The sequence below is a fragment of the Calypte anna genome, chromosome 3 (genome assembly GCF_003957555.1).
Source record: "Calypte anna isolate BGI_N300 chromosome 3, bCalAnn1_v1.p, whole genome shotgun sequence".
NCBI lineage: Eukaryota > Metazoa > Chordata > Aves > Apodiformes > Trochilidae > Calypte > Calypte anna.
This window is the reverse complement of record NC_044246.1, coordinates 103,033,761-103,053,454: the sequence shown is the minus strand read 5'-3', so window position 1 is coordinate 103,053,454 and position 19,694 is coordinate 103,033,761. Positions and strand designations below refer to the sequence as shown.

Genomic DNA, 19,694 nt, shown 5'->3' with positions numbered 1-19,694 from the left:
ATTAAGAAAAATCTCCCCAAATGCCACGTATGTCATCTCTATTGGTAATATGTCATACATAGTCCTATGAAGATCCAAATGAGAGCTAGAGCTTTTGAGTTTGATATAATGTATGTACAATTATGATCATGGTAAAAAATAGTAATGCTCTCAGGAATGTTATGAACTAAAGTTCACTGTGTGCAGAAGGAGTGTGCTAATTAAGAGATATGCTACACATGTCAGCACAGGGAAACTTTCAATCAGAAAGTAATCCTCACTATATGTGCATTTTGCATTCAAGACCAAATTGTGAAAAAAAAAAAAAGGAAGAAAGAAGGTAAGATGCTACAGCCTTGTCTGGCTACATTCCTGTTGCATAAAAGAACCAAAAAGAATGAGGAAGAGAGTCCCTGAGCAAGGCAGAGGCAAAATGCAGAGCTGAGAGGCAAAACTGGAGGATGGGTTTTGTATTTGGCTTTGTACATCTGCTGGGACCTCTATATGTTCAACTGACAGGACAATCCTTTGACCCTGTAAAAACTTCTGACACCAAACATGAGTATAAGCTGCAGTTAATTACATTACTTGGTATAAACACAAAAGCTGTGTTGGAAGATGTCTAAACTTGGGTGGGTCTGTTTGCTATAAAAGTAACAATGACTGAAATGGAAAGACCTTTTGTCCATTATGATATAAACGTTTTTTTCTTATATTTATGACAATAATTTAAGTGGGCTGTGTCTGGACTGAGGTCAAACTAGCATGGCATGGTGCATCATATACATAGAGGCTTAGCTGTTTGCATTGATACAGCTAAATCCTCTTACCTTCAGCACACACACACCCTCCTTACCAGGAGTGCCCAGATGTCCCTGAGCATTGGTTGGGTCAGAACCCTGCCAGAATGTGTGCTGTGCCATGTCACAGTGGGGACAATCACAGGCCATTGCCAGCTTCTGTGCCCTTAGCCTCTTTCAGTTGTTAGCTCATAGATAATCTGACAGATCCAAAAGCTAAATCAGGAGGCTTTGATGGGAGCTGGGACGGGCTCAGTTAGTCTTTCCCAGTTTAATTTTTCTAATTATTCTTAATTTCTGCAGGCCTAATCACTTACAGTAGAATAAGAACATTAACAAGAAAAAATAAATGGGATTAAGAAGTTAAACAAACAAACAAAAAATCCAACAAAACAAACCCAACCAACAAACAAACATACAAAATAAGCATTGCATCCCTGAGAATGTAAAGAACAGACCTTTCTGTTGGGGCCCAATCCTGCCCTTTACACTTGGGCAACAAGACTTGTACCCAGGGCTGAGTCCATAAAAATATGTCTGGGATTCACATCTCAAGCTAAGCAACTGAAAAGACTACTGATGAACTCACAACTTAGTGCAGAAAAAAGAGGATGGCTCATAGTCTGAAGGTTTTCAAAAGCTATTTTTTTCTTTGAAAGGAAATAGGAGAAAAAAGAAACAAGAGAGGAGGAGGAAATGTTTCTGCTCCAGATTGGGGACCAATGGCCTCTAGTTTGAAGCCACGTACCTTATTCTTCAATAGAGCTGCACTTGGTCCTTCTGCCTTACCCACCCAGCTGCCTGCCTCAGAGCAGCAGGGGGCAGAAAGCTTTGTGGAATATTTAGCAATCTGAAATACCACGGAAACTTGTTCATGACAGAGTATTCATAACTGCAATGCACTCAGTAGAGCATCATAAATTTACTGAAGGCCTAAAGCTTAGTCTGAGAGGCTTGGGTTTTTTTTTTTGCTTGAGCATAAGGATTTGCATATAAAAATATTTGGTAAAACCTGCACTGCATTGCATTGAATATTTAGGTGGAGAAAAACAATAAAACCTTGCCTTCCCCAAAGAAACAGCCCACTGTAGTCTATGTCCTGATTCATAATCCAGTGGGGTGAAAAATATTTCTGCTGTGTCACTGGTTGGTTCACAGGTCCTTGATATTATTTTTGTTATTGTTTATCAGTTATTAATTCCTTTACAGTCTTTCTACCCTCTTACTCTGGCTCATTTGTCAATACATTACATATAATGCTCCTTGTAACAAAGCACAATAAAAATCAAAATATATTGTATTGGCTCTACTTAGAATAGAAAACAGATGGCATATTTTTCTTCAGCATGTTTGAAAAATCATCACATTTCCCTTGTAATATATAAACTAGCATTATTCTCATTGTACAGTTTATATCAGAAATAGACATTAACTCACTAGCCTTGATGGAACATTTGTAGCTCTGTGAACTGAGTGTCACTTTACAAGTCCGGAGCTGCACACCCTCCACTGGGGGAAGTGAATCCAGATTTTTAAAGAAGTTCCAGTGCTGCTGTAAAGACTGGCAATATCATTAGTTAGTTTAAGTCAAGCAATTTGCAATGACATTTCCAGCTTTTGTTTTCTTATTTAGTTTCATTTGACTTTCTTCCTCAACAAAACTGTGCCTGATATGAGGGTAAAATCGTAAGGCTTACCTAATTATCACTGCATTGCACTTGTATGAACAATGCAGATATTGAACATTAGACAAATTACTAATACAGTAATGTAGCAGTTCTTTCTGTGGCACAAGATTTCTATGGGAATGTTATTTTATTGTATTTATTTCGTGCTTGTTTGTTTAAGGGTGAAAAACAGACATTGCTGTATTGCAGTTTGATTCAGCAAGCATTCTGGCCTCAGTCCAGCAAATCATTTAAGCATATACCTAAATTTAATGAAATTAAATTTAAGTTCATAGTACTGCCTATGTATTTAACATATAGCTTGGGCTTAAGTGCTTTCTACAGAGAACCACCAGAATGATGAAAAACCTTAAAAATAAAGCCCATGCGTTTTTACACACACAATTTCTAAACCCTAATGCTGTTACAAGGGACATTTTCCATTGCCCATGCTATGAAAACACTGTGTAGCTCCCCCCCTGCCCCAAAGCCAACTAACTTTCCTTGATCTGACAATCTGACAGCTATATCCTGTGTAACTGCTAGTCTGGCCCTTTTAAAAAATATCCTATTAAGTTAAGTGGAAGATTTGCCTGAGCAAGGTATGCAGAAATGAGTCACAGGGAGTATATGGAATTTTCTCAGGACTTAGGGCTGTGCCTGTTGTAGCCAAAGGCTAAATCTCCAGTGGAACTCAGTAGTGTTCCTCTGAGTACCTTCACTTTCCATACCAATCTCTGTTTTAGTGGGAAACATAAAACCAAAATGAAAGTTATGCTGAAACACACCACAAAGAAAGGTGTGTTCTTAACTTGGGTTACCTAACCCAGGTTAGATAATTTAAGCCGTGGTTACAGGCAATTTAAACCAATCTAACTACTGGCTGCCAGGGAGGGTGGAACCACATCAACCAACAGTTAGATGCACCACAGCTCCACCTTCAACCAGCAGCCAAGGTAGACAGGTAACTGGGCTGGCTAATATGGAATAGAAAATGCTAACAGTGCTTAAAGCCCCCATTGCTTTACTCTGTCCATGTAATGATATTTATGAATTTTTATTAATTTTTGCAATGTCCACAGGCCTGGAGAACCCTTTCAGAGATACAGAAACTAAGTAGAGCAAACTGCTATCCACAGTAAAAAGGAAAACATGAGTCCTTCTTCAGAAGTTTACAGTCTGTGTATTTTCTCTGTAAATGCCCTAAATTCTTAGCCAAAGGGAAAACAAATAAGCAATCAAAAAACAAAACAAAAAAACCACCAACCAAACAAAAAACCACACAAAACCTCCCTAAAAACTGGCTTTACTGTTTATCAGAAGCTCCCAGGGTGAGAAAAAAAAAAAAAAAAAAAAAAATGAAAACCCAAACAAAACAGAACAACTGCTTTGTTTAGTAGGTTAGATGCCTGCGGATTTATTTGTTTGTATGTTTGTTTGTTTCTGCCAAGAGCAGAAATAACCTTCTTGAATTACTCTGTAGTGAATCAATCTCTTTTCAACAGAAACATTAAAACCCTCTAGGTCTCATTCATTAACAGAATAATACATATATTTGGCTTGGTAGTGTTTGCTTCAATTACAGCTGCACAGAATTCAGAACAAAGCTAGTGTGGCTGCACAGACCTGCTCAAAATTCTCAAAATTCCATTTTAGCTTGTTTCTGCTACAAGGCCTGATTAAGCATAACAGTTACCTAAAATACACTATTTTTTCTGCTCCTCCATTTTTCTTGCCATGGCCAGTTGCTGCTTGCCAAAACGATTTTTAAACTGTTATTGTTTTGCATTTCTAGCACATCTCAAAAAAGTGAGGAAACAATTATGCATTTGATCAAAGAACAGAGTATGAGCTACTCATATATCTCTCAGCTATCCTCATGCCTTCATGCTAGAGGAAATGTCTTTCTCAGACACCGCTTGCTTAGTACAGACTTCAGGAGCATCTCCATGCATTTTACACAATATAGAAGGAGCTGAGTGCCTTTGGCCTGGTTTCTGTCAGTTTCAGTCATAAATAAGGAGGTGGGAAGAGAGGACACAGAGAAAAACATGCACAGGTACATATGAACAGATGTTGGCTTTGATTTTTTAAATAATATTACATTGCTACACTTTATCTGAAGGTTTCTTGGTATTTGGAATGGTACAGATTGAGTGCATACAGGTATGCTTGTCTTGCCTTGTGTTGAAATTTTATTTCTGAATGCTGAAATAAATGGAGGTTTCTCTGCACACCAGAGGTGTGGTCTCTGGGGACAGAGGGAACGGGAAAGGGTTGTAAGATGTGGATCTTATCATGGTCATATAAAATTGTCCAAAGAGTCTGTTCCTGTCCAGGATGCTTTACAGAAGAAAACAGGTATTCTAAGCCCCAAGGCAGTTTTGTGTGCCTCCTCCTGCATAATGTCAGTCCCTGAAGGTAACAGGAATGCCCACAACCAGAAGAAAGGATTTAACTGAGCACTGAAAGACTGTGGTGTTCAGAAATGGAAAACACATTAGAATTGAGTGTCAACTCAAACTGGAAAATCTAAGCAACTCGTTTTACTTCCAGCCAAAAAAACTTTCAAGGGAACTCGTGCTGATTTATGCTCAGATATCTACATTTGGATCTCCACCTTATCTCCCTAGATAAGGCTTCAGGTTTGATTCAGCATAAGGGTGAAGTGAGGCAATGTTCTAGGTGCTTATATTGCAGATTTTGTCTTGTTTTGCTATAATAATTTCTGAAATGCTACATAGTTTCCTGTCTGAAGATTGTTGGTCCACCTTCATCTTCCCATCTCTTAATTACCTTTATTATACTGCAGAAGACTAGAAAAACCAAATTCTATGCTAACCTGAAATTTAAGAGGAGAAGATGAGGATTAAGGCAGAGAATTTGTTTAGGTTTGATCTAAGGTAGATCAAAATCAAACAAAATCTTTGGGGCCTGAGAAATTAATCTACTGACTTTCAAAATTCTTTCATGTACTCAAGATCTTCTCCCCTGACCTAGTGCTAAAATAAGTTATCACCAAGACAGAAGACATTGGGTGGGTTTATATCTTTATTTGCAGTTTTCTGTAGGTCAATGAGCTGTACACCAACCTCCTGGGTCTGGTGTGTCCCAGGAAATTGCAAATTTTTTCAGCTGTGTCAGGTTCTGCATATGCAAGTTAGGAGGTTCAAAGGGAAGCTTAATTGACACTAATCCTCATCTTGACTTTTGCTCACCTCCTTCTCTTTTTCCACTAAGCCTTCCCACCTTCCCACCTCAAAGCCACAGAAGCTTTACAATTTTTCTTATAAAAATATATATATTTAACCCTCTGGCAATCTCTTAATGCCCTTTTATTAAATCCCTTAACTCCTTTTATTCAGTCCAGGGTAATTAAAATGATTATTAACCTCTCTTGGGAGATTATACCCTTTAATCACAGTGCATACTTTCTGAGATGTAGGTGACATTTCTGGTATATCAAATATAAAAAACAAACAAAAACACCCCATCAAACTTTGGGTAAAGATGTTTAATAACAATTTTTAAAACTAAGATCTCGATTAAGGAGGTTTAGGGCATTAACTCATATTTACATGTGGTCACAACAAAATATTAAAGGACTTCAAATATTTTTTCTACATATACAATGGCACAGTTATAATCAGGTTTCTCCATTTATTTCAACTCCAGCTTCTCAGATGGCATAATCTGTCCTAGTGCCATTGACTCCCAAGGTGCTACACTAGTTTATACCACTTCAGTTTTCTGGGCCACCAGAACAGATGTACAAGTAAAATCCCTTCTTGGGTCATTATTCTCCAGCTGCTGAAAGAAAAATCAAGAACTTTTCTGGAGTGAGCACGGATATCCTGTCTGGGACTCCCAAAGTGTGCACTCATCCTATCAGCAGCAATAGCAAGGTGAATGCATCCCCTGGAAAATATGTGTGGTTGGATGCTGTTGCACTACAGTTGCCCCCAAAGTAAGTAAGTTTAGTAATCTCTGTTCCAGTGCAAAATATGAACATGCACTGAACTTTTATCATCAAGTTTTGGAGTTTAATTAGGAGTTTATTAGTTAGAACTTCTCACTCACAGAAGCATGCTCCACTGTCACATGCATAGGTCATCAAATAGGACCAACTTACATGAAGTCAGCCCTCAACAGATACTGATCTTTAAATATTGGTAAGTAATATAATATCTGTGTTCCTTCTGTTTCTTCAGATTGTTAATATATGGCTTGAATTCCAGTCAATGTTTCTAAAAGCAAGATCTCAAGTATTCAAAAGCTGAGCCTTTTCTGAGGGAAACATATAAGCGATAATGCACACATTACAGGCTGCAGACAATCTTTACAAAGTTGTAGAATGACACAGACTGGTACAGAGTGTTTATTTACTCTAAGACTTGATAGTAGACCGATTCCTGAAATTTCAAAATTAAAGAGCTGTTCTTGACAGCTACTAATTGCAATGTATTTTCACTGATGCTTACAAAACTAAAGCATCCAAGCACTGCATATTGTCAACACCAGCAGCAGAAAAAAGGTAAATTTAAAAAAAATTTTATTCATGCTAACTTAACTGCTCCTAGTTGAATAGTGAAAAATTATGGTAAGACATAATATAGCTAGCAGTAAAGGTGAGGCTGCAAAGCAAAAAAGATGTGACTTATGGAAGTGTTTGAATGAAAGGAGTAAAAGATATAGGGTGATACAGAACAGTTATTGAACACCCCAGGAGCTGTGAAAAGAAATTATTTTTTTAAAGAAACAGAGAGATGAAGTTATAAGAACTACTGACTATAAGGTTATGGAAGCAAATGAAGGGAAACACAGAAGTAGAACTAAAGAAGATCAAATAACAGATATAGCTGTAAAAGTTGATAGTGATTTTTCTAAATGTTCATCTACTTCCTGTATTTTCTTTTTATAATGAAAAAACTATATATATGTTATTTATTTTTATTTAAAATATTGTCAGTATTTCAGCATCTGAGATGTATCAACATGCCCCATAAATGAGCTTTTGTGTGAGAAGACAATAATGTCCTGCCCACCATGCAATATGGTAATACAAGTGATGCTTGAGGAAATTTTATCAGTAATGCAAGCATTTTTCTGGCAATGATGAATATTGCTGTACATTGATGAGGACAAAAGACATCTAAAGATGTTAGAGTTACAGAGATGCTACTACACACAAACAAAGCAAAAAGGATATGAGTGTTGCAGAAAAGATGAACTAGATGGAACTGGGTTTAAGATTACTTGACTAGTTCAAATAAAAAATGCAGTTTAGATTCCTACTGTGGAACACCTGCAAGAACATATTCAAGCATGACCATCAGCAATTACGTCTGGTTTCATGCCCTCATTTTTTATGATTAGTTACTTTACATTTCTAGAGAAAATAAGGAAGTCTTTCTCATTTGCACCTGGGTTTTTAAAATTTTTTTCCTTCACATTCCTCATACCAAATCGGGTTTTATCTCACAACCCCACACACAGCCTACAGATTAATTTCTGCCTTGAAGAGACTGGCATGTAACTCACAAAGACAGTACAATTTCCTTCCCTTGACATTCCTCTCCAAACATTTGCTTCAAAAAGGATATTAATAAAGTGCCCAATCTAATGAAAATTTTAGAAGACAATTTGTAGACTAAACCAGCAAATTCATAACAATATTTCAATCATATTTTGATACTTACCTTATGAATTTAAAAGAAATTAAGTGTTTTTTAAAAAAAAGTTTTATGAGGATTCTTAGCTACTAGCCACCATTGAACTCTGTATATATTGAATACTTCCCTACTCTCCTGCATCATGAATTGCAATATTAATTCCATGTTAAAATTAAATAAATTACAATATTAATTACAATATAGTTATTGAATCTGTGTCATACTGAATGAACAAGGTTATGCCTAAATGTAATTGCCATGTATTGCACAAGTAAAAAGCTATATGTATACAAATAGAAAAAATATCAAGCAAAATGATATACTAATTTCTTATACACATACATTGCTTTGTTCTGCAAGGAAGTGAAACCTTTGAATGATAAAACACCATAGTGCCACTGAAATATTTTAATTGCAAATAAGATTATTATGTCTGTTAAATTAACAATATATTCTACACTAATCTACTGGTTTATTCTAAGTATTAAATCTATTAGCCTGCAGTTTTCTCCAAATCATTGCTTTTAACTTCATCTGGTAAGTAAGATCAGCTATGGATCAAGCAACTTGTTGATGGTACACAGAAGCAATAGAGAGGCCCTTAACATAGCTCATGTAATCACTCTTTTTGCATCATCAGTTTCTCCACTGCACAGGGCAATGCTTGGGCCTCTTGAGCCAGAGCCCAAAGCTGATGCTCTGAACTGTTCTCTGAGAAGAGCCTGGATCTGTCTGGGGACGTCATGAGGAGAGTTAGGAAGCAAAGCATCTAGGTGCTAGAAACTCTGTAATGCTTGGAGATCAGGACGTGTAACCAAGCAGATGTAGGAAACATGATTCATGCTACCTCTAATGTTAAACTACACTATGTTTAGCTGCTAGACACTGTTCTTTCAGACAAGAGGACTCTTGCCATAATTTTGTAATGATTGATATAGCAATTCACAGGAACATAATCTAACCTCAGCTTCAGACAGGTAAGACAGTTCCTCTCCCCTCCCTACATGCATGCAGTATAGAAGATAGGAAAGAAACACAGGAAACAAAATACCTTTGTTTGTTTGCTTTTTCTTCAAAGAAACAAGTGGACATTGTGGTTATTTCCTCTGTTAAAATACACACTTGGCTTTATTTAGCGGGGTTCATGAATCAGCACATATCGAGGCCCTTGTGTGTGTGCAGCATGTATGTTAATCTACATAAACAGCATGTATACAAGGAATCTTCACAGCTCAGAGATGAAGAATTAAGTTTATATTTTCTGATTGTTGTTCTAATATGTATCTAACTAATCTCACTGAAAGAAAGACCTAGCCCATAGAGGCACAAAGCTGGATGAGAATTACAGACCTGCAGGCAGTTTAAATCCACCACCTTATGCAACCTTATGCAAAATGCCCATTTTACTGCAGACAAACCTCCTTGCAAGATCAGCACAAGCAGACAGGCAGCAAAAAATAGCTCATGGTGGCAGAGTGGTAAAGGTAGCCCAGCAGAAGTGAAAGCTTGACTGGGCACAGACCAAAGGCTCTGAATTCAGGCAACTGCTGAGGTGAGCTGGTGCTCTGCTTTATCGATGCTATGGCCCTGCTGTCAGCTTCTTTTCCACATTTTGCACCATCAGCTTCCTTTGAGATTCCAGAAGTCCTGTGGATCTCCTGTTTCTAGTGAAATTCCTGATTACTTTGAAAGGATAGTTGGGATATGTCAAATCCCTCTGAAGGTTGAGACAGTGTGTGGTTAAGGTATAAAGGAGAAAAGGGAAGGGGAAAAAAAGAAAGAGGAAATGGACACAGAGAAAAGAAAGGAATCCAGATAGAAATCATGAAGTACTTGCTCTGAGTGTGATGACATAATACATTAAAATATCGTTAAACTAATTATCTCAAATTTTAAATAAAATTAGATGTTATTTAAACCAGCCACAAGCCAGGAACTTCAGGCTTAGGAATGATATAATTTTAAAGTTACTTTACTCTATCTTGGTTTATCAGTGTACTTACCAGAAGTAAAAGTGCCCTCTGCAAATTACACACATCATGAAATCACAAACAGTCCAGCCAATACCTGGTGATAAGCTGCTATAATAGCAGCTTTGGGTTTGAGAAATGTACTTTCCTTCCCACTCATGACAACAGGTGACCTAGTGGTAATGATATCATTAACACATTTCACCTTTTTGAGCTCTCCCGATGGTGTTTTAACTATTCTAGTTTATGGAGGAATCATTTAATTTTGGTGTTTCCAGTCCCTCGTGTTCTTAGTAGTACTTTTAAGACAATAAACAGAAAAGTGGAAGAAGACCGTGTACTGGGATATGTGATTTGGGAGGAAACCATCTGATTCCAGCAGAATATTTGGGAATATTTATTATTTCAGATAAGGTTGTGATCAATCTGATCCCCTTTTCCCTTCAGGAATAGGCAATACCCATTTTACTAAGCATTTATTAGGTACTTGCCACATTTTCTAACACATTTTCCAGACAGTTATATTTGCATTTGTTATGCAAATATAGGCATGCATGATTTAAAAAGAAATAAAATAGTATCAGTTCTGGTTCACTGTTTGAGGGAGTCCTTATGGAAGCTTCAGAATAAGGAAGGATCTTTTGTTACTGGTGTTGCTATGTCTCTATGTTCTCTATGTACCCTTCTGGGTACTGGTTCTTCAGAAAATATTACTAAGTGAATTGTTGACTTTGCTTTTCAAAAGCTACCTTTCCTACACCTTTCAGTTCTTTTTATTGTGTAAATGCAGAAGAAACTAAAACCACCAGCCTGTTAACAACTGAAAATTAATAACATCCTACCACTGAGATTTTTGTTTACAAAACAGTTGTCCTGGACAACTTGCTCCCTGCAGCAACAATATGAAAACAAACCCACTAACTCCTAAGGTTATTTAAAAGAAAAAATAAGAAAGAAAAAAAACCGTACACCACACAGCAAACAGTACAGTATCTGGAAGCATTTCTGAATGCTACGGGGCCAGATTGCATCTCCATTGACATCAGTTGGACGTTTATCACTGAATTCAAAAGGATCAGGCCAAGACTTCTACATTGAAAAAGAGGCATTCAAATGGGATTTGTGTTGAATATCCAAACAAATCTGAGTATTTGACACCTTTATTATACTCTAAATGCTTGGATACCACAACAATGCAAGACACAACTGGTTTGTCTCAAGAAGAGAAAGGAGTAATTGCTGTCTTTAACTACTTAATGGGAAGTTACAGAGAGGGTGGAGCCAGACTCTTCTGGGAGGTTAAACACAAAAAGCCAGGAGGCAATGGACAGGGGCAGCAACACTGAAAAATCTGAACAGATAGTGGTAGAATTTGTCAGTCACGGTGGTCAAAAAATGAAATGTGTTGTCCAGGGTCCAGAGGGGCTGGGGAATCTCCATCCTTGAAGATATTCAAACGGTGGCTTGTGTATGACCCTGAGCAACCTGATCTGACCTAGAATTTGGCCCTGCCCTGAGTGGAGAATAAGGACCAGATGTTTGGAGAGCAGCATCTGTTCAATTTTGCATGTTAAAATCCTTAGTACATTCCTCCTATACTGTAAAGAAAAAGTTGATAGATCGCTCTATGATTTATTTTGTTCAGAAAATGATTTGCATCTGCTAAGAAAGTATCTGGTCAGTATACAGCTGTAACTTTTTTTTTAATGTTGCTTCATGGCAAAGGTAAGATGTTCTGAACCTCCATCACCAAGCAAGAGCCTTCCTTCATGGCTCAAGTAGAGGCAGACGCTCCTTGCAAGTTGATCCTTAAGCTCCTTAGTAGCCACTTGGTCATTAATCCATACATTAGTCAGAAATACCTGCACAGACTAGAAAACAACTCCTCGGTCTCAAGAAGCTTACCAACAGACTCTGATGCCTTGTTTCTGTCACACCAAATGCCATCACACCTCTTGAGGCAATTCTCTGCAGTTTCATTATTCAGTCTACATGTCACTTGATGCATATTTCATAGCTCTCTGTACCTCAAACCTGTATCATCTCTAGGATTTTTAATTTTACTAACAGCACAAGTAGTAATGAGCAGCATCTTCAGCTACAAACAAGAACACTAATTCTCCTATGCAATGATGGGAGTACTTTAATTATCCTTCAAGTACTCCCATTTGCCTTTTGTAATATGCAACCAAGAACAGCAAATTAAATTTTTAAGACAAATAGTTCATTTTCTGTGGTGTAGCAAAGTGTACCTCCATCATTTATGTCTCCACCTGTCTATCACATTGAGGCCAGTCCCTTACTAGAAGGATGGTAGCTCTGTTTCTGATCTTACAATTTTCTGTGTACAGTGGATATTCCTCCAGAAGTCTTCACAAGACACAGTCTTTCCATTAACTGTGGTACATCTTGATATCACAGCCAAAGTATAAAACAATATGATAATTGTTCTAGCTACAACTACTTCTTAACCAGGACTTGAACTGTCCTGCCAGCTGATTTTTCATGGAGTGACAACCTGTAGTTTGAGAGTTTAAATGCCCAGAATATGGGGCCATGTTTTCCTATTTCATGAAGATTGCAAACAACTTAGGAAAAAAAAAATAGTAAATGGCACATAATGTAATTGCTATTTATTTTCATAAACATGAGGTATTTCAAAGTGCTATAAGACGCAGCACTAAATGTACATCGTTGGAAGAAATGAAACACAGAACTTTGCAGTTACCCAGTTCTATGCACCAAACATTAACAAATACATTAACTGGAAGAAACAGGCTAGGAAAAGGCATATATAGTAAATTTCTTTACAAAAGTTTCTTAGTTCAAAAAAGTGATAAAGTAATATCTACTCAAAACTTTCACAACTCATTTTCATACGAAAATATAAGTATCAAATTTAGTTATGTATCGGCATCATACTAAAGTATACAGGCAATGTAAGAATTAGTACAGTACATAACAGAGATTAACAATATATTTGTATACAAAAACATGCTCCTCAAACATTGAGGTATTACAGTACTTAGGTATGAACTTCCAGTCTAATACTGGTAGCAAAAGCTACCTCTCATAACCCAAGACATGTACAAAAGGCAAGTGTGTAGATGGTATTTACAGAAAATTCCCACAGGGGTACAAATGCCAACCCCTAAAGTAACATCTGTTAGAACATAAGCACCATAAAACTTAGGAATGAACATTTTAAAACTCAACTAGATGTCATCAGCAGCTCCAAATGCTCACTTTTTTTTTTTTCTTAAGAAAAAACAAAATCCCCACCATCTACAGTTCTTAAGAAAAACAAAGGCAGTCCATTCTTATTTGCCCATCTTGCAATAAACTCCTTGCAAGAACAGCCATTTGCTCCGTACCCGGATAATGTAGTTTGTCGATTACTTCAGGGACTGGATTGAAAGTAAAACCAACATTCTTAACGTCAAAAAACACAATTTTTTTTAAAGAATCAAAAATGTGCAAAGTGGCAATGACTGTCCTGGTCAGCCAAAAAATAATAAAACAAAAGAAAAGTTCAGCAAGTCCGCTTGTATTCTATTTTCTTTAGCAGTTGTTGTTGTCTGGCTTGCAGTTTTTCCTTTTCTAACAGTAACTTCTGCTCCTCTGCCTGAAGGGAATGGACATATTCAGTGGCTTTTTTCAAGATCACAACTTTTGCAGCTTTTTCATTTTTAACCAGTTCTGGAACATGGTCCCTTAAAGTGAGGAAACTTGACCGTAGATCATTGCGCCGTTGACGCTCCAGGATATTATGGTTGCGTCGACGTTCACTATCCTCTGAGTCAGAGTTTCGAGGACTTGAACTCTTGGACTTTGGTTGGATTGTGGGTTTTACTGGACGGGGCACCTCAGTTTTTAACTTCTTCTGTGGCGGAGCATCTTCACTCTCCATGTATGGAGAAGGAGCGGCATAATTATGCTGCTGATGAATTGGTGCGCAACGCTTTAAAATCAGTTCATTCTGCTGTGTCCTGACTGATGGAAAAGTGGTATTTTTAGGACGCACTGTGATAGTAAGGGTGGTAACAGCCTTGCTGGAGGAGGAGCGTCTTTTCTCCACTGTTACAACATCTATTTCATCTTCTTCTTCCTCCTCATCTTCATCATCTTTTGGTAATAGAAAAAAGAAAATAAAACAGATGTTATCCTCACAGAAAATACTCTGAACAAGTATCAACCAACATGTATTTATTGACAAAATATGCAAAGTAAAAGCAGCAATAACTGATGGCAAAAATAAGGGGTGACCACCATCTGTAGCCAGATACAAATCTCAAAAAGTATGTAATATACATTAAAAGACTGAAGAACAATGATTTCTTTTCAAATCTTTGATTTGAAAGTTTAATGAGGTGGGTGTTTTTAAACACTTCTAATTTTCAATTAAAGCAGGGCTACCACCCACATAATTGCAGCGACAAAAAAGCGTTATGTATATATTTTGAATGGAATCGTAGAGCTGCTGTACAAAAGGCATGCACAGTGCCACAACAGAGCCCTTGCTTGGTACAAAAGCAGCCGGAAAAAGAAACAATCGCTGGGTTTGTTCTGAGGCAGAAGGTGAAGCTGCTCCAGCCGGGGACCCTTTAAGCCGGCGCTTGGTGCACTGCCAAGAAGACAGCTGTTGGAAGTGCTTCCTCACCCAAAGCTGTCAAACCAGACATTAAAGGGACAGCAGGCTTTGATACCCGGGACGGATCACCAAGTTTATGGCGACAGTCATATAGACTAGCTCATCTACACAAGCGAAACCACGTTTCAGCCCAGCCGGGCTTCTCTGAAGGCACGGACAGGATACGGTTCTGGGCATTTTAGGTTCTGTCAGTGCAAAGCCAAGCACTGCTCTGGAGGGGTCACCAGCCTGCACCAGTCTTCCAAATCCATGCCTAAGGGCACACACCGTGATCCTCCTCGATTCCCGTACCCGGGGTGACAGTGGTAGCTCACTCTGCCCCCCCAACACCACCCCTGGGATGAGGCAGCCCGAGGGCAGGAGGAGGTAAGGAAGCCCCGGGGGATCCCCAGCACAGCGCAGCCCCTCGGAACAAGCCCGCTGCCCGATGGAGCTCCTGCCCCGCCGCCTCCCCTGGACCTGCTGCCGCCAGGACAGGAGGCCGGGAGCTCGCTACCCCTGGTTCTGCCGTCCCGGTCGGGCCCCGCTGCTGCGGTCGCGCCTGCTGCCGCCTGCCGGCAGCCCCGCGCCGTGCCCCGCCCCACGATGCCGCCGGCGGGGGCCGGATCGGGGTGCAGCCGCCCCCGCCTGGACCCGAGCAGCCCGCGGGGGCCGAGAAGCCGCAGGCGCCCGGAGAAAGCGGCGCCTGTCACCCCTCCCTCCCCACCGCGTACCGCCAGTTCTTACCCGAGTCGCTAAGAGTGTCGTCCCCGGAGCTGCTGCTGGCCCGGCCGTCCCCGGCGGGGCGCGGCGGGCGGCCGCCCCGCTGAGCCTCAGCGTTCGTCGGTGCCGGTGCCGCTGCCACCGCCCCTGCACGGCCCGCCGCCACCTCCCGCTTGTTAACGGGGAAGGGGAAGACCACGGCCGGGTCGACGCACTCGGGCACGGCGCTGCCCAGCTCAGCGCGTCCGCCGGCGGCGGCGGGGCCGTCCGCGGCGGCCCCCGGGGGCGCCGGCGGCGGGGCGGCGGGTGCTTTGCTCTGTAGCTTCTCGCTGACCGCCCGTTCCAGTTTCTCGCGGGCGGAGAAGCCGCTCCACATGCAGTCCTGGATGATGATGGAGTTGAGGTTGTTGGTCACGCCGAGCCCCGTCTCGAAGAAGTCCCCTCCATCTGAGCCCCATAGGTCGGCCTCGGGGGGCAGCAAGAGCAGCTCGGATGCCCAGTCCAGGGGGTCGGCAGGGCGGCAGCCCCCCAGGGCCGCCCCTCCCCACGGCACCGGGGCTCCTCCCGGGGGGTGCTCCTGGAGCCCGGCACGGCTGGGAGACAGGGGAGGGGTGGGCAGCAGCTCAAACTTTTTCCAGATGTCCTCCCCGGGTGGAGCGGAGTCCGGCCCGCACAAGTAAAAATCATCTTCGTCTGGGTAGAAGCAGGGCTGCAAAGAGTCAAACTCGAGGTCTGGGTTTTTACTGACCATTCCTGGCATTACTGGTCTCTTCTTGCTGATCCCTGGGTCGGGCAATGGTTTTAGAGGCAGGTTTTATGTATATTTCCAAGGGGAAGAAGAGAGGTTCTCTCAATACCTGAAACTAAACCAAAAATAATAATAAAAAAAAACCAAAAACCAACCACAGTTACAACACGAAGAAACAAACAGGCATGAATGCGACTCAACCGAAGGAAAAAAAAATAAATCCCATCATCAAAAGCAAGAAGGAGGGAGCTTTTTGCAACCTGAGAAAAAATGCATCTCACACACCTTTCCTCCAGACTCTAAATACTCAAAGAAATGCGATCAGGTAGTGCTTTCCCGTGCAAAGCTTTCCGCCTTCCCCGGTGCTCCGGGAGGACACAAAACCAACCGGTAAGGTACAGCACGGATGCAAAGCACCTCTGTGCTTTTGCACATAGCAGTCGCCTGCCTTCCCCAAACTGCTTCAAAACAGCAGAGTAACTGTAGACAGATGCAAGGCTTTGATATCGTAATCTCTCCAGAAACCCCTCTTCATATGCCAGCAAAAGTAGAGGAAGTTTACTCCTTTTGTCATCTCCGGAGCAGTGCAAAGGGGAGAGGAGAAGGATGCAAAAAAAGGGGGCGGAGGGGCTCCTTGCAACTTTGCAAATGGCCAGTTCATTCACTCAAAGCGAGCCAGAGAAATCCGCAAAAAACACAAGGGAGGGAGGGGGAGAGGAGGAGGAGGGGAAATCCAGCAGCAACAGAAATTATCAACCTTATGTAATAATCTCGCGCACAAAAATGCATTAAAACCACCCCGGCGCCACCAACAAAGCCTTCTGATTTGCCAAGAAGGTACGGGAAGTTTTTTTTCTCCCCCTCCTTCCACTTTAAGACAAGAGGAACGGAGAGGTTACAAGGACAACTTCGCGCATTTTGCTACTTCATGCAATCAAACCTCCTGCAAACACAGCAGCTCTCCAGCTCTCTCAGCTCCGAAAAATGCACGCTGCTGCCCTTACCTCAGCTGGACCCCCACTCACTAGCCACGACCGGTCAACCACAGCCCCATTCCTCTTCCGAGACCTCAGTTGCATCAGACATTTAAAAAAATTAAATAAATAAAAAAAAACCCCAACTTTCAGTCCAAACAAGACAGTCAGCGTCTCCCTTCAGCTCGGTTAAAGTAACGCGAAGGGAATCGTTCTGCCGGGTTCACAACAGCTGACGCTGAAACGGAGACCAAATGGGGGGGAGGGAAATCCATTAAAAGCCTTATGATGAAACGCAAAGAAACGAGCCCGGCTCAGCTGCTCTCCCCTGCCCCGCCCCCTGATCACTTCCAGTATTGTACATTTTTCTACTCGTGAAATACATTAAACCGTTAAAAATGCAAAGCAGTTAAGCGGCACCTACAAAACACAAGGAGATCTCAATGCGACAGCTCCAAAACAAAACCAAAATATCCTCCAGGATATTCTTCTGTTCAATGAAAAACCCATTCACGCACTGAAATGCCCCTGCTCCTCCTTTCCCTTCCCATCCTCCCTAGTTTAGCAACTCAAAGGCGATGTGGGATTGTATTTATTTGATTGGGTTTTTGTCCTCCTGCTTATTAGAGCCCAGACCCTGCAGCTTCCTCTTCTCACCTCCTTGGTGATGGTGGTGGGTGTTGCAGGGGGGAGGAGGGGCGGGGGTGAAGGAAAAAAAAAAAAAAAAAAAAAAAAAAAAAAGGAGGGGGGGGGGGGAAAGCAGATGATCTTGTATGTTGCACTTTACTGAGCGCCAGCCCGCCCGGCCCCCGCGGCTGGCCGGAGCCTCCGCATGCACCCTTTGCTTGCGGACAGATGACTGTCACTGGCTGCCTTTGAAGATACTGGATAATAACCTCCTAAAAAGGCATTAAAAAAACCCCAAAACAAATAAACAAAAAATCAGAAATATAAAGCAAAAAACTGACACACAGGGGGAGCGGAGCATTAAAAAGAAAAAAAAAAAAAAAAAGAAAAAGCGAGAGCAGCCTAACCCCACCTCCCTGATTTCCATACAAGCAGGGAGGTGCCTGGCATTTGGCGCCAAAAGCCCCATTCGCTCTTTATTCTCTGCCAGCAGAATGAGGTCCCACTCCCGGTGCAAAAGCGCCGGGGGCAGACCGAGGAGGGCGCCCAGTTGCCGCGGGGGGCCGAAGGGCTGACCCCCGCCCCGCGTATCTCGCCGCTGTCTGTCCCTTTGTGTCGCCCCCGCCCCGCGTAACCCCAGCACCGAGCTCGGGGGAAACGTCGCCTCCGGGTCGGCGTTCAGCAGAGCGGACACCACCCGCCTGCGCCCGCGATCTACAGCGGTAACACCCGGGGCAATGAAAACAAAAAATAGGGATAAAAGGCAGTGGCTAGAGGAAGGACTCGCTTCGACTCTGGGCTTTGCAAATAATCAGTAACAATCACCGTGCAGTGACCGCCACCCCTTAAGCGAGCCGGGCTTGCACGCCGGCCCCGCGACGGCCTGCCCCGAGCGGGCCGCCGGGCCCATGCTCCCCATGCACACCTCTGCTGCTGCTCCTCCTCCACCACCACCACCGCCGCCGCCACCGCCGTCGCCCGGCCCCGCGGAACTGGACACAGGCGCTCGGAGGGAGCCGCCACGGCCCCACCGTTCCGCTGCCGACGGCGACACCTTGCGGAGGGCCGGCAGGAGCGGCGGCGCAGCGCTCACCCGGCGCCTCCCCGCGTATCCCCAGCGGCGGGGCACCCACCGCTCACTCGCCTCCTCTCCCCGCGGGCGCGGGGGCCGCGGCGGGGCCGGCCGCGGGACGAGACCCCACAGGACAGGACCGCGACGCTCTCCTCGGCGGCGGGTGCGATCCCGATCCCGAACCCGGTCCGGCCGCCGCTCGGGGCGGTGCCTCCTCGCTCATAGGCTGCAGGTTGAGGCGGGGACTTGGGCGTCGCTCGCTAGCTCGCAGGACGGCTGGTGGCGGCGGGCGGCCGCTTTGTGTGCGGCGGCGGGGCCGCCGGAGCACCGCCTCCCCGACCCGCCTCGGCCGGCGGTGGGGGCGAGCCCGGGGTCTTCAAAAGCGGCGACTCCAGGAGGCACGGCGGTGATGAGAGTGATCAAGGAGGGAGAGGCTCATCCTGAGGGCGGGAAGTGGACCCTAAAGGAGGCAGGGGCAATCCGTTCAGCTCTCCACCTCCGGAGGATTGTGGGCTGGCTGTGCCCGGAGGTCCAGCCTGTCACCCCTCTTGTTTCCATGTTATGCTTCAGTGGCCAAAACTTGGAGGCTGTCCCAATCTTTCTGTGTCCTGAGATGGTCTTGAAAAATGCCTTGGGTGCTGAAGTGTGGTCCTGCAGATGGCTGGTGTCCTGGGCAGCAGCAGGGCTGACTGGGCACGCCTGGCTGGAGGTGGCATGGTGTTGGTATCCAGTCAGCCTGTGCTGCCTGGGAGGCCAGGCTGGTTGAGTTGGCTGACAAAAGATGACAACTTTAATATGGCTATAACCAGGGCAGTGAGCTTCTGGTAGACTC

General features: G+C 42.9%; 1 protein-coding gene across 1 annotated transcript; it reads right to left on the bottom strand.

The window, feature by feature from the left end:
• Positions 1-13,620: 13,620 nt before the first annotated feature.
• MYCN (MYCN proto-oncogene, bHLH transcription factor) lies at positions 13,621-18,959 on the bottom strand. Its single transcript, XM_030447727.1, has 3 exons — positions 18,924-18,959; positions 15,466-16,304; positions 13,621-14,213 (listed from the first exon to the last, which is right to left on the bottom strand). The coding sequence occupies exons 2-3, from the start codon at positions 16,199-16,201 to the stop codon at positions 13,621-13,623; spliced, it is 1,329 nt and encodes a 442-aa protein (XP_030303587.1). The 5' UTR covers positions 16,202-16,304; positions 18,924-18,959.
• Between the last annotated feature and the right edge of the window lie 735 nt (positions 18,960-19,694).